The following is a 15,436-nucleotide window of genomic DNA, read 5'->3' as shown; positions in this document are numbered from 1 at the left end:
TAGCAAATTATAATTCAGGGTTTGTTGGGTTTGGGTTTTTTTTTTTCTTCTCTCTCCTCTTTCTAGAGGCACTTCTTCAGAAACCTGGGCTCCATCCTAGCATATGCCTTTCTTGGCACTGCCATTTCCTGCCTGGTCATTGGGTGAGTAGCTGGAGCTGGTCTGCTTCTTCTATGGGGTTCTGAGCTGTGCTCTGAACCTGGAGCTGTGGCTGCTAACCCCAGCCCTGAAAGATCTCACAGGCTCTTTGGTGCAGCTGCTTGGCAGCAGCAAATAATACTGTTTACTGTCCAAGCTTCTGCTGTGTGGACAGGGTGAGGGCTGTCTGCCTGCATAGTGCTTCCTCAGCATCCCAGACAGAATAGTTCAGTACATAGCAGGGAAAGTTTCACTCTTCTCTGAAGGCTGACATGATAAAATAGGCTGGAAAAGAGGGGATTTAGACTGGAGGTTTGGAAGAGATTCTTTAGAGTGAGGGTGGGGAGGCACTGGCACAGGTTGCCCAGGGAGGCTGTGGATGTCCCCCTCCCTGGAGGTGTTCAAGGCCAGCTTGGGTGAGGCCCTGAGCAAGCTGGGCTGGTGGGAGGTGTCCCTGCCCATGGCAGGGGGTTGCAGCTAGATGATCTTTAAGGTTCCTTCCAATCCAAGCTATTGTATGACTCCATGGAAACAGTCAGTAGCTTCAAGTGGTTGAAAGCACAGCCCTGACAAGTGTGAGACACAGGAGAAGAGGGCAGGATCCTGTCCTTACAGCTTGCTTCCACATTATCTGCCCACATGTGCAGAGGGAGCTGGATGATTCCCACTCTGAACTGCAGCACACAGGCTGCTGTGGAGTGTTTTCCACTGGAGAGTCCAAGTGGATTCAAGCAAACTCAGCATCCCCATTATCTGTTCCTCAATGCAACTTTGATCCCTTCCTAGGTCAGGCCAAGGTCATGCCACTGAAGGGTGTTAATGGAAAAAGTGAACCCTGCAGGGGGATCAGGAGCCCCCAGGAGCCTGGCTGCTGCTTTTCTTCAGCCACAAGCCTGATCTCTCATTTGCCTCCCAGGCTGTGACCCCAGGGTTTCACCAGGCTCAGCTCACACAGTACAGCTCTTTGGTGTTCTGGTGTCTGGACAGGATGGAGAGTGGGGCAGAGGGAACCTCCTGGAGTTCAGTAAGGGCAAGTGTAGAGTCCTGCACCTGGGGAGGAACAGCCTCCTGCACCTGGGGAGGAACAGCCTCCTGCACCTGGGGAGGAACAGCCTCCTGCACCAGGACAAGTTCCCCATGAGCCAGCAGTATGCCCTCATGGCCAGTGGTCTCCTGGGGTGCAGCAAAGAAGAGTGTGGCTAGCAGGCTGAAGGAGGTTCTCCTGCTCCTCTGCTCTGCCCTGGTGAGGCCACATCTAGAGTATTGAGTCCAGTTCTGGTCTCCTCCAGTTCAAGAGGGACAGGGATCTGCTGGAGGGTGTCCAATGGAGGCTACAGGGATGATTAAGGAACTGGAACATCTGTCTGATGAGGAAAGGATGAGATACCTGGGACTGTTTAGCCTGGAGAAGAGCAGCCTGAGAGGGGATCCTCTCAATGCTGATCAATAGCTAAAGGGTGGAGTCAAGAGGATGGGGCTGGGCTCTTTTCAGTGGTGCCCATTGACAGGAGAAAGGCTAACAGGCACAAACTACAACACAAGGAAGCTTCACTTGACCTTAAGGAGAAACTTCTTTGCTGTGAGGGTGCTGGAGCCCTGGAGCAGGTTGCCCAGAGGGGTTGTGAAGTCTCTTTCCCTAGAGACTTTCCAAACCCACCTGGGCACATTGCTGTGCAGCCTGCTGTGGGTGACGCTGCTCTGGCAGGGTGGGCTTGGACTCCATGATCTCTAGAGGTCCCTTCCAACCCTCACCACACTGTGGTTGATAGCTTCAGGGGTTAATGCAGCGGGCTGGAGCCCATCTGAATGTCACTTTGGTGCACTGCAAAGATGAGTAACTGCCACTTCTGCTCCCCAGCTCTGTGGTGTATGGCTGCGTGGCGCTGATGAAAGTCACTGGGCAGCTGGGGGGAGACTTCTACTTCACTGACTGCCTCCTGTTCGGTGCCATTGTGTCAGCTACTGACCCAGGTATGCTGCATGGGTTTTTTCCCTTCCCCCCCCTCATTTTACAAACATTTTGGGGGTTTTTGGGTGGTGGTGAAGAGGGCAAGAAAGTCCCCTGCAAGTTCAAGCAACCTGCTGTAGTGTGAGGTGTCCCTGCCTGTGGCAGGGGGGTTGGAACTGGCTGAGCCTTGAGGTCCCTTCCAACCCTGACAATTCTATGGTGCTATGATTCCCTGCTTCTGAATGTTGGAGTTCAGTTTAGCTGCAAGATTCTCAGAGGTCCATTCTGTCTCCATGCCTTTTGATTCCCCCCCAGTTACCATTAAGAGCCCTTCCAAGCCTTTGCTTACCCTGAATCATTGTTTGCAGTGAAGTCTCAGCAATCTCCCCCTTGACTTTGCTGGGGGATGGGGCATGGAGTTCTATTTAGCTGCAAGATTCTCAGAGGTCCAATCTGTCTCCATGCCCTTTGATTCCCTCTCAGTTACCATTAAGAGCCCTTCCAAGCCATTGCTTACCCTGAATCATTGTTTGCAGTGAAGTCTCAGCAGTCTCCCCCTTGACTTTGCTGGGGGATGGGGCATGGAGTTCTATTTAGCTGCAAGATTCTCAGAGGTCCAATCTGTCTCCATGCCCTTTGATTCCCCCCCAGTTACCATGCAAGAGCCCTTCCCAGCCTTTGCTTACCCTGAATCATTGTTTGCAGTGAAGTCTCAGCAGTCTCCCCCTTGACTTTGCTGCACTGTGTCTCTGCCATCCTGTGTCAACAGGACAAGATGTGCAATGTGGGGAGGCTTCAGCTGATGGTTTCAGTTCAGCTATTTTCTTCTGCTGCCATTTGGAAGGTGCTAATCTGGTTTGAAATGGATCTTGATGAGCAGTCCTGAGGACAGGAGCGACCCCTTGGTCTGCTGATGCACTCTATACATCAAAACTATGAGAGACATGCCCTGCCCAGCTGGATTCCACTTCGTTTGTGGCTGCTTTCACACAGTAGCTGTTTATTTGTGTGTTCCAACTTCAGTTGAAAACACAGCACCACAAAAAGCCTTCTCTTTCCTCCTGCCCTTTGCTGAACAGGGCTTGAATTTCTTCCTGCACCAGCCTGGGGGGGCTGGGGGGTGTGTGACAGCATTAACTCCTACCTCTCAAGCTGACAGTGGCTTTGGGGGGATCCTTTTAAATGCAGATCTTGGCCAGTTTTGCTTGGAAGGGAGAGGTTTACAGGATCACAGGATGGCAGGGGTTGGAAGGGACCCAAAGAGATCATTGAGTCCAACCCCCCTGCCAGAGCAGGACCATACAATCCAGCTCAGGTCACAAAGGAATGCATCCAGATGGGCCTTGAAAGTCTCCAGAGAAGGAGACTCCACAACCTCCATGGGCAGCCTGCTCCAGTGCTCTGGGACCCTGACAGTAAAGAAGTTCCTCCTCGTGTTGAGGTGGAACCTCCTGTGCTGGAGTTTCCATCCATTGCCCCTTGTCCTATCCCAGGGTGCAAGTGAGCAGAGCCTGTCCCCTGCCTCCTGACCCCCAGCCCTCAGATATTTATAGACATTTATTAAATCCCCTCTCACTCTTCTGCAGACTAAACAGCCCCAGGTCCCTCAGCCTCTCCTCACCAGGCAGTGCTCCAGTCCCCTAATCATCCTGGTAGCCCTCTGCTGGACTCTCTCCAGCAGATCCCTGTCCCTGTTGAACTGGGGAGCCCAGAGCTGAGCACAGTACTCAAGATGAGGTCTCAGCAGGGCAGAGTAGAGGAGGAGAACCTCCCTGGATCTGCTGGCCACACTCCTGTGAATGCACCCCAGGATCCCATTGGCCTTCCTGGCCAGCAGGGCACATTGCTGTCCCATTGATAACTTGTTATCCACCAGGACTTCCAGGTCCCTCCCCAGGGAGCTGCTCTCCAGCAGATCACCTCCCAGCCTGTGCTGCTGCAGTTTATTCCTCCCCAGATGCAGGACTCTGCACCTTGCATGTCTGGCTAAGCCCAGGCTTCTGTCCTTTTGAAACAAGTGCCAGTGGCTGTTGTTCCCAGATGAATTGGGACTTTGGACTTTCCCTGCTCCTCCTAACAATGAGCCATTTCAGTTTTGCAAAGGCAGAACCAGGAGCATTGTATCTATAGATCAGGGCAAGAATCATGCTGCAGAGCATGACCTGCAGTAGCCACATCTGTCTGCCAGGTGGAGATGCCAGATGTGCCTTGCCCAGGAGTTACTAGAATAGGAAATGGAATAGAAATAGAATTCACCAGGTTGGAAGAGACCTTTGAGAGCATCGAGTCCAACCTATCAGCCAACACCATCTGATCAACTAACCCACGGCACCAAGGGCCTCATCCAGGCTCTTCCTAAACACCTCCAGGGATGGGGACTCCACCACCTCCCTGGGCAGCACATTCCGAAGGCCAATCTCTCTTTCTATCATAGAATCAACAAGGTTGGAAAAGACCTCAAAGGTCATCAAGTCCAACCTGTCACCCAACACCTCATGACTGCTAGACCATGGCTCCAAGTGCCACATCCAATCCCCTCTTGAGCACCTCCACTGATGGTGACTCCACCACCTCCCTGGGCAGCACGTTCCAATAGCCAATCTCTCTTGCTGGGAAGAACTTTCTCCTCACCTCCAGCCTAAACCTCCCCTGGCACAGCTTGAGACTGTGTCCTCTTGTTCTGGTGCTGGTTGCCTGGGAGAAGAGACCAACCCCCACCTGGCTACAACCTCCCTTCAGGGAGTTGCAGAAAGCAAGAAGGCCTCCCCTGAGCCTTCTCTTCTCCAGGCTAAGCAACCCCAGCTCCCTCAGCCTCTCCTCACAGGGCTGTGCTCCAGACCCCTCCCCAGCTGGTTTTTTTTATTAATCATCTGTTTTCTTTTGTTTTTGGGGGGTGGTTATGTTCCCCTAAGCTTTGTCAGGTACTGGTGTGGCTGTTACTGCTGATACTTTGATTAAAACCAAAACCAGATACATTAAAAAGATAAAGCAAACTGATTTGTGTCCCTGCCCGTGGCAGGGAACTAGGAGGTCTTCAAGGCCCCTTCCAACCCAAATCATTCTATGTATCTATGGTGTCCCAAGTTGTCTGGATGTATCTTGGGTGGGGTTGTGGTTTCAGGCTACCTGTAGTGGGGGGGCTGTTCCCATGTCGCTGGAAGGTTGAACATGAGCCAGCAGTGTGCCCAATGGCATCCTGGCCTGCATCAGGAACGGTGTGGCCAGCAGGAGCAGGGAGGTCATTCTGCCCCTGTACACTGCACTGGTTAGGCCACACCTTGAGTCCTGTGTCCAGTTCTGGGCCCCTCAGTTTAAGAAGGACATTGAGAGACTTGAATGGGTCCAGAGAAGGGCAATGAGGCTGGGGAGGGGTCTGGAGCACAGCCCTGTGAGGAGAGGCTGAGGGAGCTGGGGTTGCTTAGCCTGGAGCAGAGGAGGCTCAGGGGAGACCTTCTTGCTCTCTACAACTCCTTGAAGGGAGGTTGTAGCCAGGTGGGGTTGGTCTCTTCTCCCAGGCAGGCAGCACCAAAAGAAGAGGACACAGTCTCAAGCTGTGCCAGGGGAGGTTTAGGCTGGAGGTGAGGAGAAAGTTCTTCCCAGAGAGAGTTGTTAGCCATTGGAATGTGCTGCCCAGGGAGGTGGTGGAGTCCCCATCCCTGGAGGTGTTCAAGAAAGGCTTGGATGTGGCACTTGGAGCTATGGTTTGTCAGGAGGTGTTAGGTATTAGGTGATAGGTTGGAGTTGATGATCTCTCAGGTCTCTTCCAACCTGGCTGATTCTGTGATCCCTCCTTGTAACTTTGCAAGGGGCTAACAGGCCAGGGGGCTGTGTTTGCCAAGCGGGGAGCACCTCACACACCTGCTGGTGGTGTGGTTTGGATTGGATGGCAGAGGCACAGAAGGCAGGCAGGGAGCAGAGGGAGAAGGGATGCTTAGGAATGCTGCAGCTGAGCTGCTGGCATCGAGTCCCTTCCTCAGGCTTCCCCAGAGGAGCTGGAAGATTTCGGCAGGTCAAAGCCAGAGCCTTTCCCCCTGCAGAAGTGGGGTTAAGCCCAGGGCAGTGGGCACAGATGAGTCCCTGAATGCTGGTTTAAAGGACTTCCAGAGGAGCTGGTGGGAATGAGCTGAGCCCCCTGCAGCAGCCTGGGCCCTGCCCTGTGTGCCACCTCTCTCTCGCTCGGGGGCTTGTGGGTTGTGGTTTTGTTTTGCAAGGCTGATAGGCAGAACCTGCTGTGCTTTCATTATCTTCTTGCAGCTGCTGAGTTGGGGAACAGCTTGAGGGTTGCTCTGATCTCTGCCATCTGGCTGTAAATCACAAGAAACCCTCACTCAGGGTTTGAGCTGCTGCCTGGCTTATTTTTTTTAACCCTTTGAATCCAAAGATTTCTCTTGGAGTATCAGAGATGGAAGGAAAAGACAGCAGCCATAGTCCTGGAAAAGACTCATCCTCCTGGCTTTCTGCAGGTGGAGCAAGGCCCTGGCCTGATGCTCTGAGCTAGTGGCAGCCCAAAAGCTGGGTGGCTTGTGTCAGCATGGTACCACAGCCCAGCCCACGAGCTCAGCCCCTCAGGAAGCACAGAGCAGAGTTTGCTCAAGCCTGCCCTCCAAAAGCTCAACAGGCCTAGTGCCCAGGAGGTGTTTCAGTAAAAGGAGGAGGAGGGAAGTGATAAAGCAAACCCAAACCTGAAAGGGCAGAAGGAAGACACTCAAAGGGAGCACGGAGGGATGGCTGGCACCATGGCAGCAGGGTGGCACAGACATGGCAGGAGGGCAGCTTGCTAGAAAGGGGCATTTTGTCTTTGCCTGCAGCAACCCCATGCAGTGCTACAGGCTGGGGACACAGGGGCTGGAGAGCAGCCAGGAGAAAGGGACCTGGGGGTACTGGTTGACAGTAGGATGAACATGAGCCTGCAGTGTGCCCAGGCAGCCAAGAGAGCCAATGGCATCCTGGCCTGCATCAAGAACAGTGTGGCCAGCAGGAACAGGGCCACACTGCCCCTGTACACTGCACTGGTTAGGCCACATCTTGAGTCCTGTGTCCAGTTCTGGGCTCCTCAGGTTAGGAAAGATGTTGAGCTGCTGGAAGGTGTCCAGAGAAGGGCAACAAAGCTGGGGAGGGGTCTGGAGCACAGCCCTGTGAGGAGAGGCTGAGGGAGCTGGGGTTGCTTAGCCTGCAGAAGAGGAGGCTCAGGGGAGACCTTCTTGCTCTCTCCAACTCCCTGAAGGGAGGTTGTAGCCAGGAGGGGGTTGGTCTCTTCTCCCAGGCAAGCAGCACCAGAACAAGAGGACACAGTCTCAAGCTGTGCCAGGGGAGGTTTAGGCTGGATGTTAGGAAGAAATTCTTCCCCAAAAGAGTAATTGGCCCTTGGGATGTGCTGCCCAGGGAGGTGGTGGAGTCCCCATCCCTGGAGGTGTTTAGGAAGAGCCTGGATGGGGCGCTTGGAGCCATGGTTTAGTTGATCCGATGGTGTTGGGTGATGGGTTGGCCTCGAATGATCCCTGAGGTCTTTTCCAACCTGGCTGATTCTGTATTGTGTGTTCTGTAAAATCACAGCACCTTTTTGAATGTCTCTCTATTTTTCTGTTTGTCAGTGACTGTTCTTGCCATCTTCCATGAACTCCAGGTCGATGTTGAGCTCTATGCCCTGCTCTTTGGCGAAAGCGTCCTCAACGATGCCGTTGCCATAGTGCTGTCTTCGTAAGTGTCTCCTGGTTTGATTTTTAACTGTGCTGTGTGTTACATGTCAGGTGTTGAGGGGAGCCACTGGCCCTTGCTCCTGCAGCCTTTGCAAGAGCAGATTTCCCTGTGAAGTGTCCCCACAGCCCGTAGTCACCTCTGACATGTCTCGCCGCAGCTCGGGGACCGCAGGTTGTCCTTACAGCTTCTCCCCGCGTGATGGATGGGTTTTGGTTTGCTTTTACGGCCAGCTGGCCCAGCCAGAAGGAAGCTTTTATGTTCCTCTGGAATGGGGAAAGCACCATGCCTGCCTTTCAGCCAGAAGGAAGCCTTGATGTTCCTCTGAAACGGGAAAAGCACCATGCCTGCTTTTCAGCCGCAGGATCCCACTGAAACCCTTTGCTGATGGCTCTGCTCCTGCTCTTCTCCCTTCCCGCCCACAAACACCTCCTTTTGTTGAGGTGGAAATAGTTGGCCCAGCAGCTGTTTCCTTTTCCTCCTCCCTTTCTGTGCCTCAAGAAGATGGGTTGTTTTCCCACTGAATGCATGGGAAACTCGCTGGCTTTGTAAAGAGTGTTTCACATTCTCCCAGGCTTCGTGTCCTCTGCACCTAGGATGCATTCTGTCTGCATCCTCACTGTGTTGTCCTCATGGGGGTTGGTTTGGAAGTGTGGGATACCTGCAGCAGTGACAGGTGAACACAGAGCTGAGACCAAGGCAGAAAAGGGTTCTGGAATATTTGTCACTCTGGTGTGCTGGCTGTGTGGGTTGGGCTGAGGTGGAGGCAGCAGGTTGTGTTTACTGGGTGGAATGCTGCTGTCGAGGTTTGTGCTGCTTTGCTGGCTTTTATGATGGATAGGAGGAAGTGCTGCACAGCCAGGCTGTGTTTAAGAAGTGATCCTGAGTGGAGAGAACATGGTGGGGGCTGCCAGATAGGAGGTTGTGGCTGGGACTAGATGGGTTCAGCATCATCAGTGACTCTCTGCACACGTAGGTGACCGCACCGTGCATGGCCGCTTGCTTCTTGCACGGCTTCAGGAGCACCTTAGTAGCTGGTGCTCAAATGTCCTGCTTTCCTCAAGCTGACTTCAATCCACCCCACTCCCTGAAATAAGACAGTTTGCAGCAAAACAGCAGCTCCAAGCTGCAGTGGAAGGTTGTTTAGCTGAAAGGCTTTGGTGCAGGCTGGCCCAGCAGCATGCTGGCTTCTCAAGGGCTTCTCAGCAGCTGATCTGTGCCTGCTTTCAAGCTTATAGAATCAGAAGTGGTTTGGTTGGAAAAGGCCTTTAAGATCATCAAGTCCAACCATTAGCTAACTCTGCCAAGTTTGGAGCTAACCCATGTCCCTCAGCACTGCAGCTCTGCCTCTCTGAAGCACCTCCAGGGATGTGGATTCTGCCACCTCCCTGGGCAGCCTGGGCCAGGCTTTGAGAACTCTGTGAAGAAGTTTCTTCTAATATCCAACCTAAATCCCCCCCAGGTGCAAGTTGAGGCCATTGCCATGGGTTTTGTGGTCACTTTAAGCAGCATACTGAGGCCCTGGTCAGCATGGCAGGTGTCAGATCAGTGCAGGTGCTTCAGGGACAGCCTCAAGTCACCTGGATGCAAAAACATCTTGGGTGCAAGGAGGAGGTGAGGGCCTCTTGCTCTGGGAGTGTTCCTCCAAGAGCAATCCAGGGCTCCTATTTATGGTTCCCCTTTTTCAAACTGAGGTTGGCATTTGCCTGTTTCACAGCAGAGGCATAAGTGAGGGAACCACATGGGCATGACTCAGCTCTCACAAGCAGCAGATCTGCTCCCCAGGTTAGGAAATGCAGGGGTGAGTTGGGAAGGTGGAGATCTGGGTGATTTCTGGGCAGGTAGGTCGGCTGGGTTGATGGAGGAGCTGCTGCTGTTGACGGGGTCACAGCTGGTGGTGAGTCCCTACCTTGTCCCAGCGGTGAAGAAGGGCTCCAGCCCCAGCTGGCTGAGGGCAGAGGTTCAGTGGTTGCCCCAGGAAGCACCACCAGTTGCTTGTGCCTGGTGAAAGCTGGCACTGTGGGCACCATCCCCGTGCTGGGGGAGGCCAAAGAGCTGGGACTCCTCCAGTTTGTGGGAGCTGGGTGCCTTTGAGGCTCCTCCTTGCTTTCAGACCTGGACAAACATCCATTCCCATGCTTGAGGAGCAGGATCCGTATTTTTCTGTGCCTGCCTCACACTCTCCTGGCCTGGCTTGGCTTGGTTGCAGAATGAAGAGGAACTGAACCCAGAACTGAAAACTTGTGGGCAGTGAGGTGCTGAGGCTGTGGTTCAGGAGCAGGGAGTAAAATGGAGCTGTAGAGCCTCTGCCTGCTTCTTCTGAGGGGATGTTTCAGAGGGGCTAAATGCCATGGGGAGCCCTGTGGGCAGGGGAAATAAAATCATTGAATCAACCAGGCTGGAAAAGACCTCAGAGACCCATCAAGTCCAACCTATTACCTAATACCCAACACCTCCTGAACAACTAAACCATGGCTCCAAGTGCCACATCCAAGCCTTTGTCGAACACCTCCAGGGACAGGGGTGTAAAAGCACGGAGGTGAAGCACACCAGGGGCAGCTGGCAGCAGTGTCTTGTTAGCCAGGAGAGATGCAAAAGCAGAAGGAAAACTGTTAAGAGGTGAACTCACAAACCCAACACCCAAACAGTCAGTTATGGAGGGGGAAACAAAACCAGCCTGGATCTTAAGGCAAGCCCCAAACCCCAGAATGAGAGCAGGCTGGGGAATGGGAAGTAGAGGACGGGGCTGGCAAAAGAAACCAAACCACAGGGCTTAGAACTGTGGCTTGCAGCGTAAAACACAGTGCAGGGAAGTGAAATGCATTGAAAGCAGGAAAGTTTAGCAGGGGAAGTGACCTCTTGGATCGCTTAGGGGGGGGTTTGTCACTGGTGCTGCAGGAAAAGGTCGGTGTGCGGCTGGGGGAGAAAGCTGCAGGGTGTGTGCATGAGGCAGTAACTTTCCACTCCAACATGGCTGGGGAGGTCAAAGAGCAACTGTTGAAAGGTCACATCCAAGAGCTTTAAGAGACAGCCAAGGGATTGCTAACCAGGAAGTTAATGGTTTGGGGAAGTTTCTGTTGATGAAAGCAGCCTAAGGAGCTGCTGTTGTAACAGGAGGTTGGAGGTGGTTGGGGGATTCCAAGTGAAACAGTGGAATGGCTGATGGGAGGCTCAGCTCATCAGGAGCTAGGAGGGAGCAGGCTCAGTGCTGCAGAGCCATTTGGCACCTGATGACAAAGGCCTGTTGGGGTTTGGGGAGTGAAGGCAGAAGTGGTGCTGTAGTGAGCCGGCACCGTGCCGTTTGCCACCCCGTGGCGCTCCCCTCCAGGACTCAGAGCGGTGCTCAAGAAATGTGCTGTACATTACATGTGGTAAACCAGCAGAACTCTCAGCTCCCCAGGGGCTGTTCAGCTCAGCCAGCTCTGTGGAGTTGACAGAGAAATGTGGGCTTCTCAGCTGAATGCTTTGTGGTCCCACAGTGCCTGGCTTCGTAGAGAGCTGATGGCAAACCTCCCAAATGCCTCCATGAGCGATGGACTGTCACCCGGCAGAGAGATTTGCAAGGAGATCATGCAAGGGAAGGGCTGTGGTCTGCTGCTTTCTAACATCCAGAAGGAGCAAATGCAGAGCCATACCTCTAGAAAGCTGACTGGCAGTGAAGGAGATCCCAAACTCCTCGGGGCAGGGTGGGCTTGCTGCTGGCGCATGCCACGATCCCGGGGGGGATTGCAGCGTGGGGCTCAGGTTTTGTCTCCCTGGTTGCTCAGGCTTGGTGTTTGCAGCAGTTGTTCAGAGCTAATGAAGCACCACAGAGGTGCCTCTCCCTCCAGACTAAGGAGTGTTTTGCTCTTGGGGGTGATGGTGAATGGTGCCACAGCCAGCTGGCAGCCAGGCACTAGTGGTGTGCCCCAGGGATCAGTGCTGGGCCCCATCCTGTTCAATATCTTCATTGATGATCTGGAGGAGGGGATTGAGTCCATCAGCAGTAAAGTTACAGATGACACCAAGCTGGGGGCAGGAGTTGATCTGTTAGAGGGTAGAAGGGTTCTGCAGAGGGACCTTGCCAGGCTGGACAGATGGGCAGAGTCCAAGGGCAGGAGATTGAACACATCCAAGTGCCAGGTGCTGCACTTTGGCCACAACAGCCCCATGCAGTGCTACAGGCTGGGGTCAGAGTGGCTGAGAGCAGCCAGGCAGAGAGGGACCTGGGGGCTGAACATGAGCCAGCAGTGTGCCCACATGGCAAAGAAAGCCAGTGGCATCCTGGCCTGCATCAGGAACAGTGTGGCCAGCAGGAGCAGGGAAGTCATTCTGCCCTGTGCTCAGCACTGGTTAGGCCACACCTTGAGTCCTGTGTCCAGTTCTGGGCCCCTCAGTTTAGGAAAGATGTTGAGATGCTGGAAGGTGTCCAGAGAAGGGCAACAAAGCTGGGGAGGGGTCTGGAGCACAGCCCTGTGAGGAGAGGCTGAGGGAGCTGGGGTTGCTTAGCCTGGAGAAGAGGAGGCTCAGGGGAGACCTTACTGCTGTCTACAACTCCCTGAAGGGAGGTTGTAGCCAGGTGGGGGTTGGTCTCTTGTCCCAGGCAAGCAGCACCAGAACAAGAGGACACAGTCTCAAGCTGTGCCAGGGGATGTTCAGGCTGGATGTTAGGAAGAAGTTCTTCCCAGAAAGAGAGATTGGCCATTGGGATGTGCTGCCCAGGGAGGTGGTGGAGTCCCCATCCCTGGAGGTGTCTGGATGAGGCACTTGGTGCCATGGTTTAGCTGATCAGATGGTGTTGGGTGATAGGTTGGACTCGATGATCTCCAAGGTCTTTTCCAACCTGGTTGATTCTATTCTATTCTATTCTATTCTATTCTATTCTATTCTATTCTATTCTATTCTATTCTATTCTATTCTATTCTATTCTATTCTATTCTATTCTATTCTATTCTTCCCCCCCTCCTCTTTCAGTTCCATTGTTGCATACCAGCCAGCAGGAGACAACAGCCACACGTTTGATGTCACAGCCATGTTCAAGTCCATTGGGATATTCCTGGGGATATTCAGTGGATCTTTTGCAATGGGAGCAGCTACTGGAGTTGTGACAGCTTTAATATCCTTTTTGTGGTGTTTTATTGGTGGTTTTCTGTGCTACATCACACTCAGATGCAGTGTTTCATGGGTTTGTGTCTAAATTAATGCCAGGCAGAGCCTTAGCCTGATTAGGGGCAGGCTGTGTGGTGTTGCTGGTACCCAACTGCATTTCATATCATGGAATCACAGAGTGGGTTGGGTTGGAAGGGACCTTCAAGATCATCCAGTTCCAACCCCTCTGCCATAGACAGGCACACCTCCCACCAGCACAGGCTGCTCAAGGCCTCATCCAACCTGGCCTTGAACACCTCCAGGGAGGGGACATCCACAACCTCCCTGGGCAACCTGTTGCAATGTCTCCCCACCCTCACTCTAAAGAATTCCTTCCAAGTCTCCAGTCTCAGTCTCCCCTCTCCCAGCTCAAAGCCATTGCCCTCATCCTGGCACTCCCAGCCCTTGTCCAAAGTCCCTCCCCAGCTCTCCTGCAGCCCCTTCAGGTACTGGAGGCTGCTCTGAGGTCTGCCCAGAGCCTTCTCTTCTCCAGGCTGAACATTGCCAACTCCCTCAGCCTGTCCCTGTAGGGGAGGTTCTCCACCCCTCTGATCACCTTTGTGGCCTCCCCTGGCCCCTCTCCAACAGCTCCACGTCCTTCCTGTGCTGTGGGCACCAGAGCTGGAGGCAGTGCTGCAGGTGGGGTCTCGCAGAGCAGAGCAGAGGGAGAGAGTCCCCTCCCTGTGCTGCTGCTCACTCTGCTGTTGCTGCAGCCCAGCACAGAGCTGGGTTCAGGGCCTGAGGCACACCTGATATGCTTTTAGCCTCCAGCTTCTCTCCAGATTGTCCTTAACCATCTGCAACGTCACCAAGTTCACCAAGCTTCGGGAGTTCCCTCTGCTGGAGACTGGTTTGTTCTTCTTGATGTCCTGGAGCACCTTCCTGCTGGCTGAAGCCTGTGGCTTTACAGGCAAGCTGCAGCACAGCCCTGCATCTGGCATGGGGGTCTGCAGGGGTGATGGGCTGGGGAGGTTTGTTTCTCCCAGCATCAACCAGGGCTGGAGCTCTGCCTCTGCTTCGGCTTTCAGAGGTTTAGTTGCTCTGGGTTCTGGGGGTGTTGCATTGCCCTCTGCAGCACTGAGGTGCAGATCAGCTCCCTTTTCCTGACCAGGGGCCTAACCTGATGCTCTGCTCCCCAGGTGTGGTGGCTGTACTCTTCTGTGGGATCACACAGGCCCATTACACCTACAACAACTTATCTACAGAGTCCCAACACAGAACTAAACAGGTGAGAGCTCCTCAGCCCTCTTCAGCCTCTCTGAGTTTCCAGTTCAGTGCTTTTCCCTTCCCTCTAGCCAGAATGAAGTGCCTCTGCCTCTCTACAGCTGGATTTTACTGGGGCTGCTTCTGCAGAAGCATGTCTTGCAGGGGTGCTGGAGGGGCTAACATGTTTTTCTTGTTCAATCTCTTATGTCTAACTTGCTTTTTTGTCATTTGTGTTTCTCTTTCAGTTGTTTGAGCTGCTGAATTTCTTGGCAGAAAACTTCATCTTCTCCTACATGGGACTTGCACTGTTCACCTTCCAGAACCATGTCTTTAATCCCACCTTTGTGGTGGGGGCTTTTGTATCCTTTGGAGCCCCTTTTAGAAGAGGGCAACCCACCCATTTGTGGTTTTCACTCCAGTGTGTGGCTTGGGCTTTGGGGTTTCTGTTTTCAGTCAGCCTGGCTTTATCTTGCAAAGGGGATTGCTGCAGTGTAGTGCTGCCTTTGCTGCTTGGATTAAGAATCATAGAATCACAGAATTGCCAGGGTGGGAAGGGAGCTCAGGAATCATCCAGTTCCAACCCCCCTGCCATGGGCAGGGACACCTCACGCTACAGCAGGTTGCTCACAGCCACAGCCAGCCTGGCTGCAAACACCTCCAGGCAGGAGGCTTCCACCACCTCCCTGGGCAGCCTGTGCCAGGCTCTCACCACCCTCCTGGGGAACAACTTCTTCCTAACATCCAATCTCAATCTCCCCACTTCTAGTTTTGTTCCATCCCCCCCAGTCCTATCCCTCCCTGACACCCTCAAAAGTCCCTCCCCAGCTTTCTTGGAGCCCCCTTCAGATACTGGAAGGCCACAAGAAGGTCTCCTGGGAGCCTTCTCTTCTCCAGGCTGAACAGCCCCAACTCCCTCAGTCTGTCCTCATAGCAGAGCAGCTCCAGCCCTCTGCTCCTCCTCGTGGCCCTTCCCTGGACACCTTCCAGCACCTCCAGATCCTTCTTGTAAGAGGATGAAGGAGGTTCTTTTCCCAGCTCTTCTGTTCTTTTTTCTTCTCCCTGTCTCATCTCCTTTTCTGGACATCCCAATCAGCTGCTGCAGAGACTGGGTGTTTGATGTGAAGGTGGTGCTGAAGCCCCAGGCCTTGTTCCTCATGTGGCAGTGTGGCACCAGGAGTGGCTTTACAAATGGGAACTGCTTGGTGTAGCTCTTTGTTTCCTCTTTTCTCTGCTGTTCCATTTGTTAGACCCTGAGAATAGCTGGTTTGAGGTATTTTTTTTGGGGTCAAATAGCCCAACTGGAGCTGCAGTAGATGCCTCTGA

At 53.5% G+C, this 15,436-nt stretch overlaps 1 protein-coding gene across 1 annotated transcript in view; it reads left to right on the top strand.

Moving 5' to 3' along the window:
- Positions 1-15,436, top strand: part of SLC9A6 (solute carrier family 9 member A6) — a 39,371-nt gene that overhangs the window by 11,179 nt on the left and 12,756 nt on the right. The window contains exons 4-10 of the mRNA XM_054169566.1: positions 67-143; positions 1,997-2,109; positions 7,678-7,783; positions 12,734-12,875; positions 13,712-13,817; positions 14,047-14,135; positions 14,359-14,472. Coding sequence (XP_054025541.1) covers positions 67-143; positions 1,997-2,109; positions 7,678-7,783; positions 12,734-12,875; positions 13,712-13,817; positions 14,047-14,135; positions 14,359-14,472 — 747 coding nt within the window. The remainder of the gene's footprint in view (positions 1-66; positions 144-1,996; positions 2,110-7,677; positions 7,784-12,733; positions 12,876-13,711; positions 13,818-14,046; positions 14,136-14,358; positions 14,473-15,436) is intronic.

Source organism: Dryobates pubescens, chromosome 18 (genome assembly GCF_014839835.1).
Source record: "Dryobates pubescens isolate bDryPub1 chromosome 18, bDryPub1.pri, whole genome shotgun sequence".
NCBI classification, from domain to species: Eukaryota; Metazoa; Chordata; class Aves; order Piciformes; family Picidae; genus Dryobates; species Dryobates pubescens.
The sequence above is the reverse complement of the archived record's forward strand: the minus strand, read 5'-3'. Positions and strand labels throughout refer to the sequence as shown.